This window comes from Leptonychotes weddellii, chromosome 8 (genome assembly GCF_054177405.1).
Source record: "Leptonychotes weddellii isolate Sample4059 chromosome 8, ASM5417740v2, whole genome shotgun sequence".
NCBI classification, from domain to species: Eukaryota; Metazoa; Chordata; class Mammalia; order Carnivora; family Phocidae; genus Leptonychotes; species Leptonychotes weddellii.
This window is the reverse complement of record NC_138376.1, coordinates 50,824,001-50,846,541: the sequence shown is the minus strand read 5'-3', so window position 1 is coordinate 50,846,541 and position 22,541 is coordinate 50,824,001. Positions and strand designations below refer to the sequence as shown.

General features: G+C 36.1%; 1 protein-coding gene across 5 annotated transcripts in view; it reads right to left on the bottom strand.

The window, feature by feature from the left end:
- Positions 1–22,541, bottom strand: part of ADGRB3 (adhesion G protein-coupled receptor B3) — a 700,248-nt gene that overhangs the window by 133,294 nt on the left and 544,413 nt on the right. For all 5 annotated transcript variants that reach the window (XM_081828473.1, XM_081828476.1, XM_081828477.1 and 2 more), the window contains one exon: positions 19,566–19,668. In XM_081828473.1, coding sequence (XP_081684599.1) covers positions 19,566–19,668 — 103 coding nt within the window. The remainder of the gene's footprint in view (positions 1–19,565; positions 19,669–22,541) is intronic.

Genomic DNA, 22,541 nt, shown 5'->3' with positions numbered 1-22,541 from the left:
CAGACGCTTAACGACTGAGCCACCCAGGTGCCCCATAAGCTCTACAATTTTCTAATAGATGTAATAAACATGTAGAAATTAACCCATTTATATAACAATTTCTATTATATTCAGCAACCACTGAATGTGTATTTTAGGGCCAAACTTATTTTCAGTTCTCTACATTGATAGTTCTTCATTCTAGATGAACTTTTATTCTAAATGAACACCTTAAAGAAGTTTCTTCATTCTGCTCATAAAACCTACAAATCTATTGCAAGCTGAATTTAAGGCATTTCTGAAAGTCTATCAGTTTTTAACAGCTTGAAACCTTTTTCTTACAAAACTATGCATTTCCCTGCAGGGCTCTGAAAAGTTTCCCAGCAACACTCAATAAGAGAGGCCACAGCTATAGATTAGCCTTGCTGCTCTACCATTTTCCTCGTAAAGTGTTTTTTTGGTGACAACTTTCTATTCAGTAGTGCAACTGCATATAATTATTCAAATACAAACGCCGGTGTAAAAGAATGTGGAGATAATGGCAAAATCACCAAAAAGCAAATGAACTGCTATGACTTTGGACACAATTTTGTTGTTCACTGTATTTACTGACAATTACCATTAGGAAGGATTTCTGTGTGAGAGACTCAGAGCAGATTTGGTCCATTTGCAGAAAGATACTGTTCCTAAATACAGTTTAGATCGGTTCAGATGTATAATAAACCAAATAATTCATATCTTTGGTATGCTGATGTGTCATCACTAAATTATTGGGAGAAAATACAATAGCTACTGTTAATGTCTACATTTTAAAACAGGGCCCAGGAAAATTCGAATATATGAATAAAACGAATGCTGGTCTAAGATGGAGTTTACGGAAATTGCAATAAAAATACTGGACAAGGAAGGAAAATCTTTTTTTTTTTTTTTTTGGTTCTAGATCAGAATCCTAGACTCAAAGCTGTATGAAAATTAAAGATGGTTTCTCTCTCTCTCTCATTTTTTTTTTTTTTTAAAGATTTTACTTATTTATTTGACACACAGAGAGAGACAGCTAGAGAGGGAACACAAGCAGCGGGAGTGGGAGAGGGAGAAGCAGGTTCCTGGCTGAGCAGGGAGCCCAATGCAGGGCTTGATCCCAGGACCCTGGGACCATCACCTGAGCCAAGGGCAGATGCTGAATGACTGAGCCACCCAAGCTCCCCAAAGATGGTTTCTCTTTAACCCCTCCAAGTGGAGTCCAACACTCCCTTTGTTCCACCTCAGACACCCAACCTCCACCAAACATACATACATATATTTGCATTTTGCTGCTAAGAAAATTGGTGCTGAGAGAGGCTAATGGCTTAACTATGATGATCATCTTCAGTTTAGTGACAGGGTTAGGATTTGAGACAAGGACCCTTGTGCTATGCCAAGTTGACTTGAAATAGGGTCCAGAAGGAAGTCTTAATACTGAGACAAAGTAAATGGATGTATTTCTGTTCTGAGGAATGCTGCTCTCCTCCCCCTTGTACTCCTTAAAGAAAGGTAAATGCATTTGTAGCATAGGGCCTATTACTTATATGTCTGTGAATTATTGATTTCAGGAAGATAGGACACAAAAGCCTAGTGAGATGTATGGGAGTATACAGCTTCACTATATAAAAACAGACCCAAAATATTTTTTTCCCAGAAGCTATACTCATCCAATCTGGTCTACTGTGTGCTAACAAGACAGGATACATTAAAAAATTCAGTTTGAGGGGCGCCTGGGTGGCTCAGTCATTGGGCGTCCGCCTTCAGCTCAGGTCATGATCCCAGGGTCCTGGGATCGAGCCCGGCATCAGGCTCTCTGCTCCATGGGGAGCCTGTTTCTCCCTCTCCCACTCCCCCTGCTTGTGTTCCTGCTCTCACTGCCTCTCTCTCTGTCAAATAATTAAAATCTTAAAAAATTCAGTTTGACTCTCAATATGTCCCTCCCTCACATCTTCTATCCCACCATAAGAGAATTATAAAAACAAAAGATCTGTAACTGAGCACAAACCGTATCACACACATAAACATACACACACATATGATTTTGTGTATTAAAAAATGCTTTATACAAGGCAGCCCTATGGAAGAGATGATGTCTGATCATGTGAAGTTGAATTAAATAATATTTTTTAACTTTTTTTTTTTTTAAAGATTTTATTTATTTGACAGAGAGAGAGACAGCGAGAGAGGGAACACAAGCAGGGGGAGTGGGAGAGGGAGAAGCAGGCTCCCCGCAGAGCAGGGAGCCCGATGTGGGACTCGATCCCAGGACCCTGGGATCATGACCTGAGCCGAAGGCAGTCGCTTAACCGACTGAGCCACCCAGGCGCCCATATTTTTTAACTTCTAGTTAACTTTTTTCCAATCTCTAATGGTAATTTTGTACTATGGCTTGTTATAACGTAATAGGAAAACAGTAACCCAGCTGAAAGAATTCCATTATTTATTTTTATTCTCAGGTATTTTCAATGCCTTCTTTACATCTGATTCCATTCATACAATGTGCATATATAATATCTGCTGCATTATGCTCCATGGCACTATTGTAAATTGAGAAGTAGGGGAAAAAAACAATTAACGTGTTCTTGTTTAAACTTTACAAGGTTAAAACTAACCATATGTTCTTGAACACGGGCACAGGAGAAACCATTAAAGATGTGCAGTCAGAGGGCTGACAAACTGGCTGCAACAAGGCTAGTTATTGAAAACTTGTAAGCTATCTATTACTTAAAATTATTCCTCATGTAGGCCCAGCTTTTGTTGAATCTCATCTGCTTGGAGCCAAGAACCTGCATTAATTTACACTGTACTGACTCATTTTCTTATTAAGCAAATTTGAAATGATATTTTTGGCTTTGCTGGATTTCTTTCTCTTAATAAATCTTGTGCTTTTCTCCAGGAAGGTCAAAGAGTTTAATATTAATCTTCATAACATTGCTGTGGTATATTCTTAACCTTATTTGACATACAGTAAAGCTGAGGTAAGTAGAAGATTACATGAAATAGACTAACACAGGAGAAGTACTGACAGGTAGACTTCAGCCTTCTATTTCTTAACCTATCCACCTTTCCATTTTCTGTTGCAAGAACCAGGATGCCTATCAGAATCACCTGTGGAGCATTTTCAATCAAGTCATGCAATTCCTGAAGGCATAGTAGAATCTGGAGGGGGGCGCGGGGAGGGTAGATTGAAAACTCCCCATGTGGTTCTAAATGCCTGTCTCCTTTACCCTGGTTGAGAACCTCTCCTGTGTTAGTACAGTTTCCCAATATATGTACTTTTGTTCTTAAATATATTTCCCTTTATAAGCCATCCTTTTTAAAATGTTTATCCCATTATAACAACTTAATAATTACCACTCTGGGACCCTGGACTCTACACCGTTTAGTCTTCAGAAAAATGGTTGTGAGAGCTAACATTTTGACAGAACGCAGTTCATTTCTTTAATGACTTTGTAATTCTCCCTTTGTTAAATGCCTTAACTTTATCTAATATTTTCATACTCAGCACAATTTCCAACTGTTTTTCACTTCTATATACATGTGGATTCAATATGCAGACATTTCTTATGTTGCCAAGTTATCCCTTTTACCAGTAATCTATGAAAAGGACACTGATATTACATATTATTCATGTCCCCCTTTAAGTTCCAAGGAAAAGAAATCATCATGGCAGAGCGGGATTTTTAAAAAGTAGAAAAATCAGCTCCTTTCCATCAACATTATTCTTTTTTTTTTTTTAAAGATTTTATTTATTTATTTGAGAGAGAGAATGAGAGAGAGAGAGAGCACATGAGAGGGGGGAGGGTCAGAGGGAGAAGCAGACTCCCTGCTGAGCAGGGAGCCCAATGTGGGACTTGATCCCGGGACTCCAGGATCATGACCTGAGCCGAAGGCAGTCGCTCAACCAACTGAGCCACCCAGGCGCCCCCATCAACATTATTCTTAACTCTGAAAACTGCTAGCTTTCCTCTTATCCTCAAGAATTCCTTTACTGATCTCAGAATTCTCCCTACAAGTAAAAATACTGTCTTTCTTTTTTTTTTTAATCCTTCTCTGTGAATACAATTCCATTTCTGAAAATGGAGCTTAAGCATATTCTTTATATTGCTAGCTACAGAGATTTCATTCAAATTCCCCTCTTTTCCAGCAAATGGGTTCTGGAAGCTTAACAAGGATCCTCTTCATAGCTGGCCATGAGATTGGGGAAGCTGCACAAATATATCCCAGCATCTCCAGTATAGAATTACAACCACATCTCTACAAAGAGACAGGTCTGCCAACAAGCATTAAAGATACTGTGATGAGCTACCCCTGCATGATACCCTGAAGAATCTAGTTTTCCCTTGATGTGCATAGCTAAGCTCTATTACCACCTAAAGAAATTACAAGTGGGTATCCAGGGGAGAATGTACACTGAAAATGTACTTCTCTCACAAAATTCACACCATCTCCCTTTGAGGCCCTAATGCAGACCAGTCAACTAAATCTTGAACATGATCAGCAGACAAAATGGAAAATAATTAACATTTCCCCCATCTGTGTATTGTGTATTTGCCATTTGTTTTCAATTGAGTTTATCACCACTTACTAGCAGTGGAAATAGGTAAACAGTATTTTGTTTACTTCAGATGGCACTTTTTATTTACAACCAACAGTTAATGAAGCCAAATGAGAGGACTGCCTGATGCAGGATTTGCAGAGATGCAAATGGATACAGGATAGAATATAAACACATTTCAGGGGGAAAAAAAAAATCAGTCCTTGTTGAATAAGGAAAGACACCCAACAAAGAAAATCCAGGAAATGATTATAAGATTTATAACTTTAGGATTTAATGATCAAAAATGCACCACTTTTTCTTGACAAGTTAGAAACTAAAAAAAAAAAAAAAAAAAAAAAGGATAATAACAGAAATAGTTATGCTACATACTCATGTTTCCATGTCATTGATACAGCCTCCCAGGGCTGTTTAGAAAAGCTTTCTAATAGTAAAACACACGTTAAATACAACAGGATTGTTCTCAGTATTTGGGGGAAAAAAAAAATAACACACCCATGCTATTACTTTATTATTAAAAAGGACCAGAGTCTATTAATGGTATATTGGTAAATGTCTTATTTTAGATTTTGAATAGCAATTTTCATTATGTCTGCATTAATAGGCAAAAGAGTGGCTATTTTCAGGTATTTGGATGTTGACCAATTTAAAGGAAGCCAGACACAGAATACTGCCTATACATTAAAAAAAACAAAAAAACCTTGTCAGTGAAATTTAAAACATAAATGGTTTCTAGACAGAATATTCACTGATGGGTTTTAAAACTTGTTCTCATTCATTGGAAGTGAAGTCAGAGGTGGTTTGCTTGGCATAAATTCTGTTCCTCGTGCTCTCTTTCTCCCCTTCATTTGAGAAATACTTTTTGCTCCCATATAAGAAGTGTGTCACTAGTCTCTGATTTTCTGGAGAGGAGCACAGCTACTTACTTTCTAACTCTCTACAAATACTACTCTTTGTGTATTCTAGGCATAAAGAACATAAAGAGACATGGCTACATGCCTGAAGAGAACGTGGTCCATGGACTTTTGATCTTAGACACAATTTTGCTCTCAGCTGATAATTAAAAAGCTCAAGAAATTTAAAGAAAGTTAAGTCTTTAACTGTGTATGTTTTGATAGAAATACACAGCATTTTTTTTAAAAGTTCCACTTTTTAAAGAAAACATATTTAGGACCTAATCAAGTAAAAAGTCCCAAAAGAGTGACAGACTGAAGGACAACAAAAAGGGAAAAATTGCTTGGAACTGAGTATTTTCCCTAGAGAAGGATACAGATTGCCCTATGTACTCCTGATTCTCTTCCACTTTTTCTTCAATTTAAAACATGAGCATTATGTCATAGCTCAAAGGAACACCACAATTAGTGATGCCCCCTTCTTTCTCGGTAACCTTATCTAATTGGTCATAAAACCTTTACGATTCTATTTCATGAAGTAGAGCCATACCCACTGCCACTAACTTAACAGTTATTGAAAACAGTTATCAGTTCTAGAAAAAAGGATCTAGACAAGGGATCTAGAGTAGACAAAAAAATCTTGAAAAAGAATGAAGTTAGAGAATTCAAATTTTCTGATTTCTAGACTTAATATTTTTTTCAAAGCAATTCAATGGGGGAAAAAAAGTCTTTTTGGATATCCATATGGAATGAAATGAACCCCAACCCATACATCATATCATACACAAAGAAATAATTTGACATATGAGAGATCTACATTAAAGGTAAAACTATAAGGCTTATAGAAAATGATATGGAAGAATATCTTCATGACCTTAAAGAGTAAGCAAAGATCTTTCTTACAGAGAACTCACAAAACACAAAGAGAAATATGATAAAGTACACTTCACAAAATTAAAAACTTCTACTCAGCAAAAGATGCCATTAATAAAATGCAAAGGTAAGCCACAGACTGAAAGAAAATAATATGTAGGTATAATGTCATATATATGGAAAAAATATATATATATATAACAAAAGACCTGTATCCCAAATACATTTCAAAAACTCCTTACAAAGCAGTAATAAAAAAACAATCCTACTTATTAAGGGAGGAAAGACTTGAGCAGAGACTTCCCAGCGATGAACATAAAAGGGCCTATAATATAGCACATGAAAAGATACTAAACCTTATTAGCTATTAAGAAAATGTAAATTGAAGTGTTGGCAAGGAAATGGAACACTGAACTATCACAGATTGCTGGTTAGTGTATAAGACAGTACAATAATTTTGGAAATCTGTTCAGTTTTTTTTTAAGTTAAAAATACTCTAACTTGCCTTTAACCCAGTAATTCTACTCCTAGGTATTTATCCAAGAGAAATAAGAATATATGATCACAGAAAAATTTGTACATGTAGTTTAAAGCAGCTTTATTCACAGTAACAAAAAAAAACTGAAAACAACCTGAAGCCCTACCATTTGGAGGATGGATCAACAAACTGTGTTACATTCGTACAAGAGAATAATACTCAGCAATGTAACAGAATTGACTAAGAAAACACAAAACAATATAGTTGCACCTCAAAAATATATCGAATGAAAAAAGCTAGACCAAAAAGGTACTCATATGATTCCATTTATATGAAATTCCTAAACAGACAGAACTGATGTATGAGGACAGAAATCAGAGCAATGGTGGCCGTGGGGAACAGGGGTTGCCTGGGAGAGGGCAGAGATAACTTTCTAGGGTGATGGTAATGTTTCATATCTTGACTGTGGTATTGGTTACATAGGCACATGTTGGTCAAAACTCATCAACTGATTCATTGTGCATTTCACTGTATGTAAATTTTACCTCAATTAAAAGTTTATTGTACCCAGTTTGTTGTATCCTAGGTGTAATTTTACTTGATCCTCAAAACATCCCCTACCCACTGCTAGATTAGAAAAGAACAATTAACAACAGAGTTAGACATGCCCTTCATTCAATGAAAAATATTTAATGGGTGCTTGCTGCTATGTGCTATATGCACTGTGCCAGGCATTAGGTATGTAGTATAAATCAAGTAGAGAATGTCCCTTCCCTTCTGAACTTAAATAAAAATAAGATGGCAAATTAAAGCAATGGTTATAAGGAAAATAATGGGTTCCTTGAGAAAGAGTAATGAGAAAACTACTGTAGTGTTTTGACTTGGGGGAAATGGGATTTCAGGGAAGTCTTCTCTGAAAAGGGCATGTATAAGTTAACTAGGCTAGCCTAAGAATGAAAGAAGACGAAGTGTGGCAGAGGGAGAAATATGTGAGAAAGCCCTGAGGCAGGGGAAACAGTTGTATGCCAGGCAAAGCATGTAATTGACGGGGCACTTCTGTAAGTGGCCTTGCAATAACCGCACCAGGACAAGAGGCACAAACCAGGCATATGGTCACCTGGTTGATGGCTTATTAGCTACTTCTATAGTGATCCTAGTGGGAGGCCAGCATGACAGGAATACAGTGAAAGGAAAAGTAATGAATATGAGGTGGTGAGGTGGGAGAAGTACTTAGAGCCCAGGTCATTTAGGAGCCTGTGGGCCATGTTATGGGTTTTTGATTTCATTCCAGGTGTAAGAGAAACTTCACTTATTTTAATTGAAGGGTTTTAAGCAGACAAGGGTAATAAACTGATCTACAATTTAAAAAGATCACTAGGCTGGTGTATGGAGAATGGTTAAATAACTTGACAAATGGTACAGGGCCGGTAAACGGTAAAGCTTAAAAACTCCTCATTTAGAATAAGTGACGCTCCCATTACACCTGGAATGATGAGCCACCTTACAGCAGATCCTCCAGCCCCAATCAAGCCTTCAGATGACTGTTACTCTCACATCTGGACTGCAGCCTCATGGGACATGCTGAGAGAGAACTGCCCCTGTAGATGGTTCCCAAATTCCTGACTCAGAAACCGTGAGGATTATATTTACTTTTATGGCACTAAGTTTGAGGTAATTTGTTATGCAGTAATAGATAATACAGATTTTCTATTCCATTTCTATAAAGGGTGCTCTTTCTTAAGTATAGAGGATTCACTGAGGTATAAAGGATTCACTTCATTTTGAAAGTTAGGAGAATATGTAACAAAAGTTTCTGAACAGAAAGAAATAAGAAGTAAATGAGAAAGAAAACCAGGAAAATAGAATTAATTCATATTTTGTAAAAGCCATATGTAGCATTCCTACCCATTAGGAAAAAATCACTTTGAAATACAAATAAAATGTAATTAACAATAAGAATGTAAAATACACATTCATTTAAAATTCTAGTCCTAATTGTATACATATACTGATGTATCATGTACCAAAGACACATCCATCTATAGAGATCTATAAAAACTATGTATATTGTGGTTTAACACAGAATGCATAAACAGGCCCTCATCATGAATATTCATGAATTAAAATTTATCATTGTATTTCTCCTGTTAATCATTTCTTCTTTACATTACAATTGAAACCTTAATCTTTGACTCAGTACACTAGCAACCTAGGATGACTACAAATATTTTAATTTACTTTGATTTTCATACATCTTAAATTTTATAGTTAAGAACTAGACTCAACTCAGTCATATGCCTACTTCTTTCTTTAAGGCTTAAAGTTTAAAATTAATTGGCTAGCATCACAAAAGGAGTGAAAACTAGAATTTAATCTTCAAACATGCTTATTTTTTTCTGGTAATAGGCATTACTAGTGCTTGTGCTTTAGCTCTAAAGTTTACCATAGCAATGCTTATGATAGAATATACGTAATAATAATAATCCAGCTTTTAGGAAGAGTGAGGACCAGAGGCTGAGAGGCTAAAAAAAAAAACAACTCTGTTCTATGGTGACTTCAGTGAAGAATTAGCTGGACTCTGCCATCCCTATTTTCTGTGTCAGATGTTACTTTCTGTCCAAGACTGCCAGGTGGGAGACTTTTTTTAATAGGGGTTTTCACATTTATGGCTGAATGTTAAGAAGTTTTCTTCTACAAAGAGTCAGCTTTGTTGTCTCATGCACTGGGCATTTGTTACCCACTTTTAGCTTCTTCAATTCATAAAATGTCCTGCTTGGTCGAGAGTGATTTGATTCATGCTTTATTTTAATTTTTATATACTGGTAACTAATAGTCACCATATGTGAAGAAATTCTGTTTAGTTCTTGCTCCCAAGGAAGGAATTCAAAGTATTTTTCACTTCCTTTTTATCTCTGCAGAAGCCTTTTCAGAAACTGCCAAAGGTCTCCTGTTCTAGTTCTGCAGGCTACACAGACTAAACCTTGGGTAGACAACTTCAGAACTGAAGGTCATTTTTACATAAAACCATCAGCCTAAAGATGGCCTGTCCCCACCTTACATTACAGTTCTTCTCTCTAAATCCAACCACACCCATTTCTTTATGTCTAGGGCTACTTTTGAGCTACAACAGCAAAACTGAGTCACTGTGACAGAGACAGTATGATCCACAAAACCTAAAATCTTCACTATACAGCCCTTTACCCCAAAAGCTTGCCAACCCTTGAATTAGATCCTGAAGTATTTGTGAAAGGAGTTCTCTCCTATACTTTCCACCAGTCTCACACTGAGACAAATTTTGCCTTGGTCAATGAGCTTTAGTAATAACCTCAACCCTCCTCTCTTCATCCCATATTCACCCTAGAGAGGTATAGCCTCAAAGTTGGTATAATGGACCACTGAAAACTCTATTATAATCTTATCTCAAGGGCCTTTGACTGCTGTGAGATTATGTGATTTAAAATAATTCACTTTAGGGGCGCCTGGGTGGCTCAGTCGTTAAGCGTCTGCCTTCGGCTCAGGTCATGATCCCAGGGTCCTGGGATTCGGGCCCCGCATCAGGCTCCCTGCTTAGCAGGGAGCCTGCTTCTCCCTCTCCCACTCCCCCTGCTTGTGTTCCTGCTTTCACTCTCTCTCTGTGTCAAATAAATAAATAAAATCTTAAAAAAAACAAAATAATTCACTTTATATGTTGTTTTTTTTTTTTAGCACTTCAGTACTTTACCGTGTATTCAGAATTCTCATAAACATTATTAGCTCTAATCATACAACACGGCTTCCTTGCTAACATTAGCCAAACTTCTGAGCAGTTCATATTATGTATTGAGAAGAGGGAGGGTAAGAAGATAGACATACAGAGAAATTTTTAATTTCTCTATTAGCTTGATTCTAGGGGAGAAAAATAGATAATCTTCAACCTTTTTTATAAGACTCCTTGAGAGTCACTTAAGTTCTCAAATTCTTTCAGATATTCCTGAATCAAGATAAAATCCAATTCAACTCAATCATCTCTCATCAAAGGAAGGTCTCAAAAGTGTTCTGTAAGTCTTTAGTGTTTCCCTCAACTCCTTTCTCTCATCATAAAACAAAATATTAACACAAAAAAAATTGATCTGGGTTGAAATTATTTCAAATAGGGCTCTAATGTTGAAGTGGCTGTACTCCTGTTACACTATCCTTCGTTGCTTCATTCATTCATTCAACACTTACTAAGTTTATACCACGTATAAAACAAGTACTAATATTAGTGGTTTCAAAGCCTAGAAACACGAGGGAAAACACCACCCTTGAGAACCACAGTACAGTGGGCAAGACTGATCAGAAAATGAGTGTTATGGAATAATGTGATTGGTGCTGACAACAGAGGTATATACCACGTACTACGGAAGCAGAAAGGAGTATTGGCAGACTTCACTGAGATGATGTACGGAAGCCAACTCCTAAAAAGTGGTAGGACTGTATCAGGCAAAGTAAAAATAAGTACAGAGGCACACGGCAAGAGCGACTCCAGTGGACATGTGATACCCTGGAAAGCACAGAGACAGCCCCTCTCCCCCAAATGGAAGACCAAAAGCCCTTCTAAAGGCTATCTCATCCTGGAGCGAGAAGGGTATTTTTGTAACTCATCTACCCAGAAGGAATGCCCTTTTATTTCCCATGAAGTCAGTTTATGTACTAGCGATAGCTCTGAATGTGGGTGATGATCAGAAAATGCAGTTAATCTCATGAGTCCTACAGACCCACTGCAGAGTTTAAAGCCAAGGAATGGTATAATCAGGCATTTACTTTTTATTTAAATTTAAGGTATTTTTCACAGTAATATGAAAGATGAGATTACATAAACAAAAGCTAAATGAGCAGACCAAAGTTCAAAGAATGTTATGGTAGTCCAACTGAGAAATCATGAAAGCCAGTTCTAAAGTGGGGTAGCAAGGATAGAGATTAGGAATTGGCCACATCAAGGAGTCTCTTTATATTGCCTGGAGAACAGTTCTGCTGCTTGAGGATGAATGAACAAAGGTAATCAGAGTAGGCCTGGCATGGGGCGCCTGGGTGGCTCAGTCGGTTAAACATCTGCCTTTGGCTCAGGTCATGATCCCAGGACTCTGGGATCAAGTCCCAAGTCAGGCTCCCTGCTTAGCCTTCTCCCTCTCCCTCTGCCCCTCACTCTGCTCCTTCTCTTGCTCTCGCTCTCTCTCTCAAATAAATAAAAGCTTTAGAAAAAAAAAAAAAGGGGGAGTAGGCCTGGCATCTCCAAAGCAACTACCAGCATTGAACCCTGCGATTATGATCTACTTCTCCCCTGCTGAATGAATGCTCACTCTGGGACTTTTGCCCAGCTTGTAGTTTGACCTAAGAACACACATTGAGTGTTCTTGGTTATCTGGCTCCTGATATCTCAAACCATTTTAGTAACCTCCTTATTGTCAAATAATTCCACTTTCATTTTCTTTGCTGGTTTCAAACCGATCCTTCATTTTGATCTTTTGCCCTATTTTGAAATTGACTTTGATAACGTGATTTGACTCCTATCACACAAAACTAGAAATGCATAATCAGGGGATAAGAAGGTTAAAGCGCACTGTCACTTTGTGAACAATATAGTCTTTCATTGCTGGGAGCCTAGGAAAATCAGGAAACTAACCAACCATTCTGTTCCCTGGTTAAATAAAGGTTTTCAGAATCTAGAAGAGCCTTGGCAGAATTAGTAGGATACCTTAAAATGGACTCAAATGAATCACACATAAGCTTACTACATTCAAATCCTTTTACAAACATCATAGCAAGTCAATAAATTAGATTTTCATAAATCTAAATAGGAAGCTTTAGCTTCAGCCATTAGGATCACACACACATTTGAGACATAATAAACATACATTTGGGACATTACTGGCAGGAAATGAATTCTATGAGAGGAATTATGAATAAGCACATTTCTTTTGAAGATTATCAACATTATTTTCCATGACTTATCAAGTCAGAAGTTTCACATTTGTTAGGTTTCAGAGTCTCCTTAACTAAAGCCCAGGAACCAGATCACCTTTAAATATGCCATCAATCACTTAGAGCTTAAAACAAGCCCCAGGAAAATAGTCTTTATCACCATATTGGCTTAGATTCTGTGTATAGTGGGAAACCCTAATCCTTATAAAACTAACTACAACTATTAGCTTCAGAGGTAGAGGCCCAAATGATGGACTCAAATAAATGCATGTACTCATTCATCCAATAAATACTATAAACTTTATGCACTCAGACTATATGTTGGCAATAAATTTAAGAATAAATGTAACCTAGTCCTGCCCTAAGAATAGTCTCGTTAGAAACGGGTAATGTAATAAAAGACTGTAAGTATGCACTGTAAATCATAGAGCCCCAAAGCCAGTGTACCTAAGGGTAGAAGATAGAGAAGGGTTTCCTATACAGGAAAGGATTGAGCAGTGTCCGAGAATGAGTACGAGCCAGATAAAGACGTTTGGAAAATCAGGTGGGGTGGAAGAGAGTAACAGTACTCCAGGCTGAAGGGTAGCAAGGAACAAGAATCCATAAAGTAATTTTGACAAACTATAAGCAGTTTGATGTTGCGGGTATGAAAAAAGTCAGTAAAACAGAATGAGAATGGAGAGGTCAGCATAGGTCATGTTCAAGGTTTCTCAAGTTTTATAAGCTACAGAACTCTTTCTCAATAAAATTTATTTCTGAGCCCCAATATATTAATGCAAGAAAATCAGTGAATAGAAACCTTCATAGATAAATAAAACATTTTGCACTGCTTGTGTCTGATCAGTTTGAAAGTCACTTCTGTAAGGAGGTGAGACAGCAGCAACAAATGCACAGGGAAGTGAAGTGGTTAGATTTGAATTTTCGCTCCATGACTTGGGCTACAAGTAGAAAGTGTGTTTAATGATGCTGGAAATGGTAGACCACTGACGATGGTTAGTACCTGACAGAGGAAAAAGCTGGCTTTGAGAAGCATGTGAGGGTGTAACTGGCACAGGGCGAGGTGGGGAGAGGGGAGGCGGACTTACTGGATCTACTACGTGAGGGAGGAGGAGACATTAAGGCTTAAGCAGAGTCCCAGCTTATGTAACTGAGTTGGAGCCCACAGGAAATATGTTCAATTTATATATAATGTGTTGGACTGTGGAGCAGGGACACAAATGGTGAATTTGGTAGTGAGCAGAAAATTGGACAAGAGGAAGTCTGAAGCTCAGGAAAGTATAAATCAGATGCACACCTGGGAATCATCATTACCATAATCACAGTTACTGTTTAAGGAGTGCTTTAAAGCGCTTCATAGGTACCATCTCATGTTACCTTGACAACACCACTGTAAGGGAGGCCTTAACAAGAAGTTAAGGTCCAGAGAGACTGAATAGCATACTCAAGATCATGTAACTAGAAAGTGGCAGGCTTAGGGTGCTTAGGTCTCTCTGGCTTAAAGTGCCTATTCAACCATCACCACCCAAGAGATGGTTCTCCCAGGGCAGCATGCAGAGCACTGAATCTCAAGAGGAGGGGCAGACTGTTTCAGAGGGTACTAGGAGGGGCAGAACGGGTAGCTGAAAACACATACTCAATATTCCTCCTCAGAAACTGAACACATACACATTCAGAGGCCACACATGTAGGTAAATGGGTGAAGAATCTGGGTCTTCAGCCAAAGAAAGTCATAGAAGAAATAGGTGCATAAGAGGGTGCTTCACCCAATTAAAGGTATTCAAATTCAAGATTTTATTTCTAAAATAAACCATCATCCTGACAACACAAGAACATCCTCCATTAGAATGACCACTGCCTTTTAGTTTGGCCTATCTTTCCTAATTATCTCTATACAAACTACAGAACAAAAACAACATTTTGTAAAAGGTAAATAAACATGAGATGAAGAAAAAAAAAAACTTTGTAGAGTATTGACTCTTAAAAAGTGCTCCAACGTAGAGAATTTTTGCATTTTTTGTAAGAACAAATTAAAAGACATAGCTCATTATATAATTAGATTGTCCACACATAAAGAAACATGAGATAAATTCCTCCTAGTGTTGAGGAAATGATGTTTACCCATCTGAAATAATTTGGGAAGCCCCCCGTGATATGTCAATGGGAACTTTTGCTGGGTCTCTTACGACTAAAGTTAGTGTCTAACTTTGCCTTCTCACAGTTGACTATTATTTTTCAAATACTTAACTTTTAGGATGTCCTTTTAGGATACCTATCATTTATTTCATAACACTTTGGTATTCTCCGAATGATACTATTATGTGTCAGTTAGTGTAACCTTAATTCTAGAAGCTGTCCAGGAATGCACACAACACGGTGGTCAGCGGGCACTATATTCAAAACGGCCATATTCCAGAGGTAGCAACGCCCAAGTCCTTTTGATCTAGGTAGATCTGTCCACACTCAACACTTTACTCATCAAACTGAATATAAAAGGTTGATCTTTACTGATGAACTAGTGTCTGGTTAATTACTATAGTGGGTGTAGTAATGGGCTCCCTTTGAGGAAAATAAAGGCTTAAGGATATGTGGATCAGCTAATATAGTTAAACACTTCTTACTCCTGATGTGACTATATGAACGATTTCATTGAAGCCTATTTCCAGCGTGTCTTAGAGATGGGGCCCACAATTTTATTACCAGTCATTCTGTGTCCAGACATGAGAGTAGGAGGATTTCTGATTGCATCATGGCGACTGAAGGGCCCAGAAGACTGCTTCTAAAGTGTTGCTATGTCTACCTCAAGTGAATGTTGCACACAACATGTGGTCAAAGTATCTAAAATGACAAAGATCTAGGATTTTCACTGAGCTTTTAAAACAGGTTTGTTTCTGATATGCTAATAAGTGTTTATCTAAAAAATATCTAACTGTGCGATAGAATCTGGACTTGACTTGCCTTCATTATAACCTGGTAGTGAGGTTGTGGGAGAGAAGCTTTCTCCTAGCATTTCAAACTTATTGGGTGGCTACTACTGTCTAACCAAAAAAAAAAAAAAAAGAGTTTTGCCAAATTTGGCTTTCATCAGTTAAAAAGCATATTATGAAGTCTTTATATGATAAATCATTTCAAAGTCTTTTAGAGAGAAGCAGATATATATTTTGTGATTAAGAAAACCATATTCTGAATATGTTTCCGAAATAATCTTTGTTTTCTGCAAAACAGTAGGACCAAAAAGAGTCTACACAGTTTAAAAAAAAAATTGCATACTTCTTCACAAACAACATTTCAGTGATATAAGAACATCTTGGTTAAATTATACAAACATATCATAGGGCAATGACCCTTTATGAGAACGTTTGAAATATAATGACATAGGTTATCAGTAAATTTTATAAATGTATCTTAAGAGATACAAGAAATTGCATTTGATTTCTTACTTTGCTTCTAGCAACTGAATCTATAGCTTAAAGATTTGAATACCTCATACTTCAAACAATGAATTTCAGCTTGTTTCTATCCTAACTCAAAAGAAATATTCAGTAGTGAGACAACTGAGTTAATTATATTTCAACAAGCAGTTCAGAGAAAGACCCGAATATGACACTTCAAAACTATTCTGGACATCAGCGCCAAATACCTGTTTTCACACAAACTAGCCATGACAACTCTTAGAGGCAGTACCAAATAACTTGTTCATCAAGAAGCTCTCCCACATGTTTCCATTTTTCCAAATGTGGAATACTAAAGCATCAATCAAAACTTACCAGGGAAGTCAAAGACAGGAATCTGATCAATTATAAAATGCCCACAGCAGCAATGAGGTCCTACACACTACCTAAATAAAATACTGTACCGGTGAACAATATTTTACCTTTTTAAAATACTTTCCTGGAGGTTATACAGATCATAAGTTTATACAGATAATACATTTTGTATTTTTTCTTTTTTTTAAAAAAATCACTAATCCCAAATATAGTCAGAATGGTGTAGCTTTCACATACTGCTATTTCACATATAAAATGAAGTAGGGTCAATTTAATTCAATTCAGCACATCATGATAAAATATATGATTATTTTCCCCAGAAAATTGATATTGTTAAGAATGACTAAAAATAAAATCCCAGTGTTCATATTTTCCCCTTCTAGTCACAACGATATAGCGAATTGTCCTAGGCTTGCAGAATCATCTACTCAGAGCCAATAAAGCAAAATTAACATAGCATAAGAGAAACCAATAATTTCTCATCATTACTACCACCTACCAAAAGCTCCTCCCCCACAAGCATCAGTAATTGTAGCAGCACAGATTAGCACAGGCTATCTGGAACAGAACTACTATGGTCCCAAAACCACATGGAATCTACTCTATAGATAGTTACCTGGGGAAACTTTTTTTTTTCCTAAGCCCAAACCAGTCATTCTTTTTAATCAGAAATGAAAAGTAAAACTAGACTTGTCTTATCTTGCCTTTGATGTTCCTAATATTTGCAAATATCAAAAAGACATCTCCATGAAAAAACAAGGACATTAAAAAGTTGGGAAAGGCAAAATGGCCAAGAATGTAATATCTTAAGACTAGTTTCTGAATATTATTACCATGTAGACCTATATAATATGGTGGTCACTGGCTGCACGTAGCTGCTGAGCACTTAAAATGTAACTAGTCTGAACTGAGATGTATTGGAAGTATAAAATAAACATCAATTCTGAAGACTTAATAAAAATATTATAAAATATTGTATTAGCATTTAAAAATATTAATTTTATGTTGAAATGGTCATCTCTTGGATATACTGTGTTACATATATTATTAAAATTCATTTCACCTGTCTTTTTTTACTTTTTAATGTGGCTAATAAAATAATTGCATATGTAACTTACCTTTGTGGCTTACATTATATTTCTATTGGACAGGAATGATTTAGACAATAATCACTGTAATATGTAATAAACCTTGTGAAAAATTCTACCATTTGACCATTTGGCTTAGAACTTGTAAAAACTTTGCCATAAGGCATGAAACAGCCTTAAAAGCACATTTCCTACTGAAGATCAGGTAGTTTTCCATATCGTAATGAGTGTTTGGAGGGTAAACAAAGACAGGAAAGGGGGCTTTCGTGAAAAAAACAGAAACAAAAAAAACAAAAAACTTAAACTATGTGCTTTAGCTAACTCTAGCTTGATTTTTTTCTGATTCCCAGACCCAATAAATAATTTCTACTCCAGAGGGAAAGCTCTCCTCTTCTGCATGGAGTTTCAAGGACAAACAGTTTAAGAATTGTGACTAGGTATTAAGAAGTAAATGAGCCTTTCTATGGGATCTGAAGCCCTGCCCAGGTAAAAGCCAAAACGGTAAGGGTGAGATAAGTAATTTAGTAATTCCTGAGGGTTTACAGTCCCATCTTCTCCCCAGCTCTACTTAACTTCCCCTCACTTCCCTTTTCCTTCCCAGCTTGTGCCAATGTTTATCCCCACTTTCCCCGCTGTTGGTTATTTGTACATTTCTTTCTCCTCTCCTAATTCCAGCTGGCATCTTCCTCAACCTTTGTTCTTTCTCCTTACTTCCTGTTTTCCCTTTCCCCATTTATATATACTTTTAAATTTATGTTACATAGTCATAAATAGGAAAAAACAGAACATTCAAATACATGAAAGTTCTTTTTACTTCCACAGGGCTCTTTACTGGGTTGTTAATTGTTTTTGTTTGGTCCTTCAGGGTTAGTGACCTCCCCCTTGGGCTCTCCCCCTGTCCAAGACCAATATGGTTCAAGAAGAAAGCTTCATTAGAATCACCTAAGCAGATTCCTAGGCCCTAACTACCCAGACCCAAAATCAGATTCCTTGGGTGGTAATCAGCAGTCTTAGGAGCATGGGTTAGCAAAATTAGACTATCCATATCTTTGACGTTGATATATGTCCTACAAATATCTAATCTATCAAAAGAACCTACTGAAAAGTACGTTAATTTTTTTTAAATGACATCTTCTGGGGGAAAAAGGTTCAATTATTGGTTTTAGTATTTGACAATAAAAAAGTTGAGAAAACAACAGGCTGGGATTAATCAACAAAAGTTATCAAAGCAATGTTTACCAGAATTACTCTGAGATTGGGGTAAGTTAATTTAAGATTGCTAGTATGGGTTTCTTACAATGCATTCAGAGTAGTTTAGTAAAGAAAGCTGACAGTCATTGCTGGAAAAAACATGGTCATCCAACTGAACCCAATTTGTATGAATAGGACCTATGCTTCTACATTCTGCTCAAAGTGACTGTGCAGTTCAAGACCTGCAATGCTGGTTCAGTATCGAAATGTTTTTGGTGAAGTAAAAGTTTTTGAAAAGCATAAAATCTATCGTTGCTTTTACCTAGTACTCTCTTCAGTTATTGCCAACAGACAACTTTGGGGTAGATTTTCATGATCTATGTTATACTTGTAAGCAATTTATAGTTGACTATTAGGAATCAGTGTTAATAAAGTAGACCAAAACACAGGCAATTCTATTTACAATTAGGATAATGAATCAAAATTTGTTCTTTTGATGTTCCAAGGCTTTGAACTCACAGAGCTTTGATATAATGTTTAATAAACATATCTTTACTATTATAAATAGCCCCTCAAACCCCAGGAAGTTAAGCCAAAGGAATGTATTTCTGGTCTAGACTAGGCAATACTTTTATTTAGAAACTAATGAAATAATTTTATTTTAAAAAATAATTTTTGTCAGAAGTTCTCCATTTTATCTAGAATGTTTAGATTATCAATAATCAGCTCTATGTCAAAACATAAACACACAAATAGAATCAGAATAATTACCAGTCATACCTTATTATGTGTCTGAGTCTGTCCAACCAGTATGAGGATGTTGGATGAGATGATAGACAGGCAGAAGTTAATTAGAATTATAGACCTCTCAGAGCGTATGTACCTAGCCAGGGAGAGAGAGAGAGTGTCCAATTTTAAAATTCAGCAGAAAGATGAAGAAGAATTCCATATCATGCAAATTGGTGAAATTCATCCAGAAAAGGAAACACTAAAATATATCCTTTATAGAAGAAAATGTAGGAAAAATGTTTTTTTAAATAAAGATTATTCTTAGAGACCCAATTTTATAGTGACATGGCATGTCCTAGAGTCCTTTAGAGTAATTTTATTTTCTTTAGACGTTTGTATGGATAACATGGCATTTCTGACAGACTTGAAGTTGTATCTGCTATCAAAATAATTTTTTTTACTAAAAATATAAAATTTCTTGGAAATATATCAATTACTATAATTACCATTACATATATGTATATATATTATCATATAAAATCAATAGAAACCAAAAGGAAAAACCCCATACAGATTCTCAAGTATCCCCTTGTATACTTAGAAAGCAACCATTACTTTCATGAAACCATGAACACTTATCCACCATTTCATACACTCAAATATTTTTATATAGTTTGTTACTCTTTATATTTTTCTTTTCCTTAACTGCTCCAAAAAAAAAAAAAGAAAAAGAAAAAGACAAGAAAATGAATCTTCATCTCCAGAAAGTAGTCCAATCCACAAATGATAATTTGCCATTAGGCTGGAAAATTACTTGGTGTCTGCCATATTTTACCCTTATGAAGAAGTGTTTATATACAGTCTGCTACAGAACTTTTAAGTGCATCAAGGATATAAGCCATAGAGGAAACTGCTCAGAATCAAATGTTCTACCAGCTGTTTACCCTAAAAGGGTAACGGTTATTTTGCTTTACTGTACCCAGTGGTAAATCACTGAGTGACAGTAACAAAAAAGACATACTTGTACTTGCTGTGTATTTGAGGCTGTTCAATTTGTATTAGTACATGGAATCATTTTCCACAGCAGGCACGGGTTTACTGTGCAGGGCTAAGTAGGGTGCCAGAGATCTGGAGGCACTCTTTGGAAAATAAAATCTAATCAAAGTTCTTTCTCTATCTCAGTGTTTGAGGAATATTTAGGCAGAAGCCCCACATTCCATCACACATTTCAAAAGAGAACACAAAACAAAAACAGGAGTAATAATAAAATACAAAAAGCAATTTTTTAGTATAAAAAAATTTCCTTTCTTCACAAAACAAACCCAAATAGGAATAACCTAGGTCAATTCTCAATACAAAATGCCCTCAAGAGTTGCTTAACCTTGTCCCTGCATCATCAGTATCTAAAAATATAATAAACCACACACTGGGAAGCTAAAGACATCATCAAATATTAAGTTGTTTCTTCTTATGTGAGTGAGAGATGGAACATAAAAAGTTTAAGGGCTGCACAAAACTGACCCTTCATATGATGTTAATGGCTTCATGACAGCACAGGCACACAGACAACATTATTAAAAGGGTTTCTGTGATATCATTTGCTCTGTAAGTAGGAAAATCATAGTGATAAAAAACCCAGACTGACCACCCTGAAGAGTTTTTAGATATTCCTATTATTCATCAATACTGAGTCACATTATTGCCTTAAAATTTTCTATAAAACGTCTCAACTCCCAAAACTTTTTATATTTGAGGTTTTAAACAAAATTTGTGAATGCATCATTTCAATATATAGATTAAAAAGATATGTTTAGTTGCTCTTTGATGTAATAACTCTACAGAACATATTTGTAGATGAAGAGAACATACCTTAGTATATTAATATTTTGATGAACATTTCTAATGAACTATAAGGGACACCAACAATTTTCAAAACACTACGTTATATATAAAATAATTCTGATGTTCATACATTTTATAAACCATTAAAAAATTTTAAACTTAAACATTTTAATTAGAAAAAAAGGCAGCATAGGATCCTAACATGAGTATTACCATGCAGTAATACCATACAGTACTATTATAAGGTAAATTTAATGTTTATAACATTCATTAAATTTGTCATGCTACAGGATTCACTTAATAATTTAGGAATCTTGGAACTTCCATAAAATTATTAATACTACTTCAATTCTTCCATTTGTAGACAATGAATTGATTAGCCACTAAAGTTAGGAATCAAAATTTATGTTGTTTCTTGGTGCTCTCTTATACACTTCTCAGTTTCACATCAAGTACTAATAGATCCTTCCAGGTGTTTGGGTAATTCTTAGAAAACTAATAGGTGATTTCCCTGGATCTTCTGGATTAAAGAAAACTTTATTATGGACAAATTAATCTTGTGCTTCTTTATATATTATTTATACTGGCAATGTTTATGCTAATGTTAGCTACAGGTATTGAGAGGTGAAAAGAAGGTGGAATTGGTGCCTGAACCCTAAGTACTGAGAAATGGAACTTAGTTCTAATTACTTCAGTGAGTATGAAGTATGACACTGTTGAGATCGCCTGAAGTCCTGGCCCTTCAACACTGCCTCATTTTCCAAAAAGTGCCATTTAGGCAATTATGGGAGACAAAGTGGTCTTCTTCCCAGCCTTTGTCCATCTTGCTCTTCTATTCCCAGGGCAATGTCTGCTAGACTAAATCCTGAAGCTTGGATTCTATTGTCTATAATGCCATGCCTAGACCAAACATTTCTTTCATTCCATGGGATTGGCCATATTTTATCAGATTTTCTCACTCTGTCAGTGTTTTACTACTAGGTAACTCCTTCCCAGGAAGGCAGAACCTTTATTATGTACCTGTGTCAATGGAACAAGAATGTGTACATATTTTTGTTTGAAGTATGAAAATTCTAATATCGTTGACAATTTAATATCCTGGACAATTAATTCTTATCCTCAAAAGAGTGAAAAATACAATGGACAACATTTTTTTGGAAAGGATGTTAAATCAAATGACCTTTC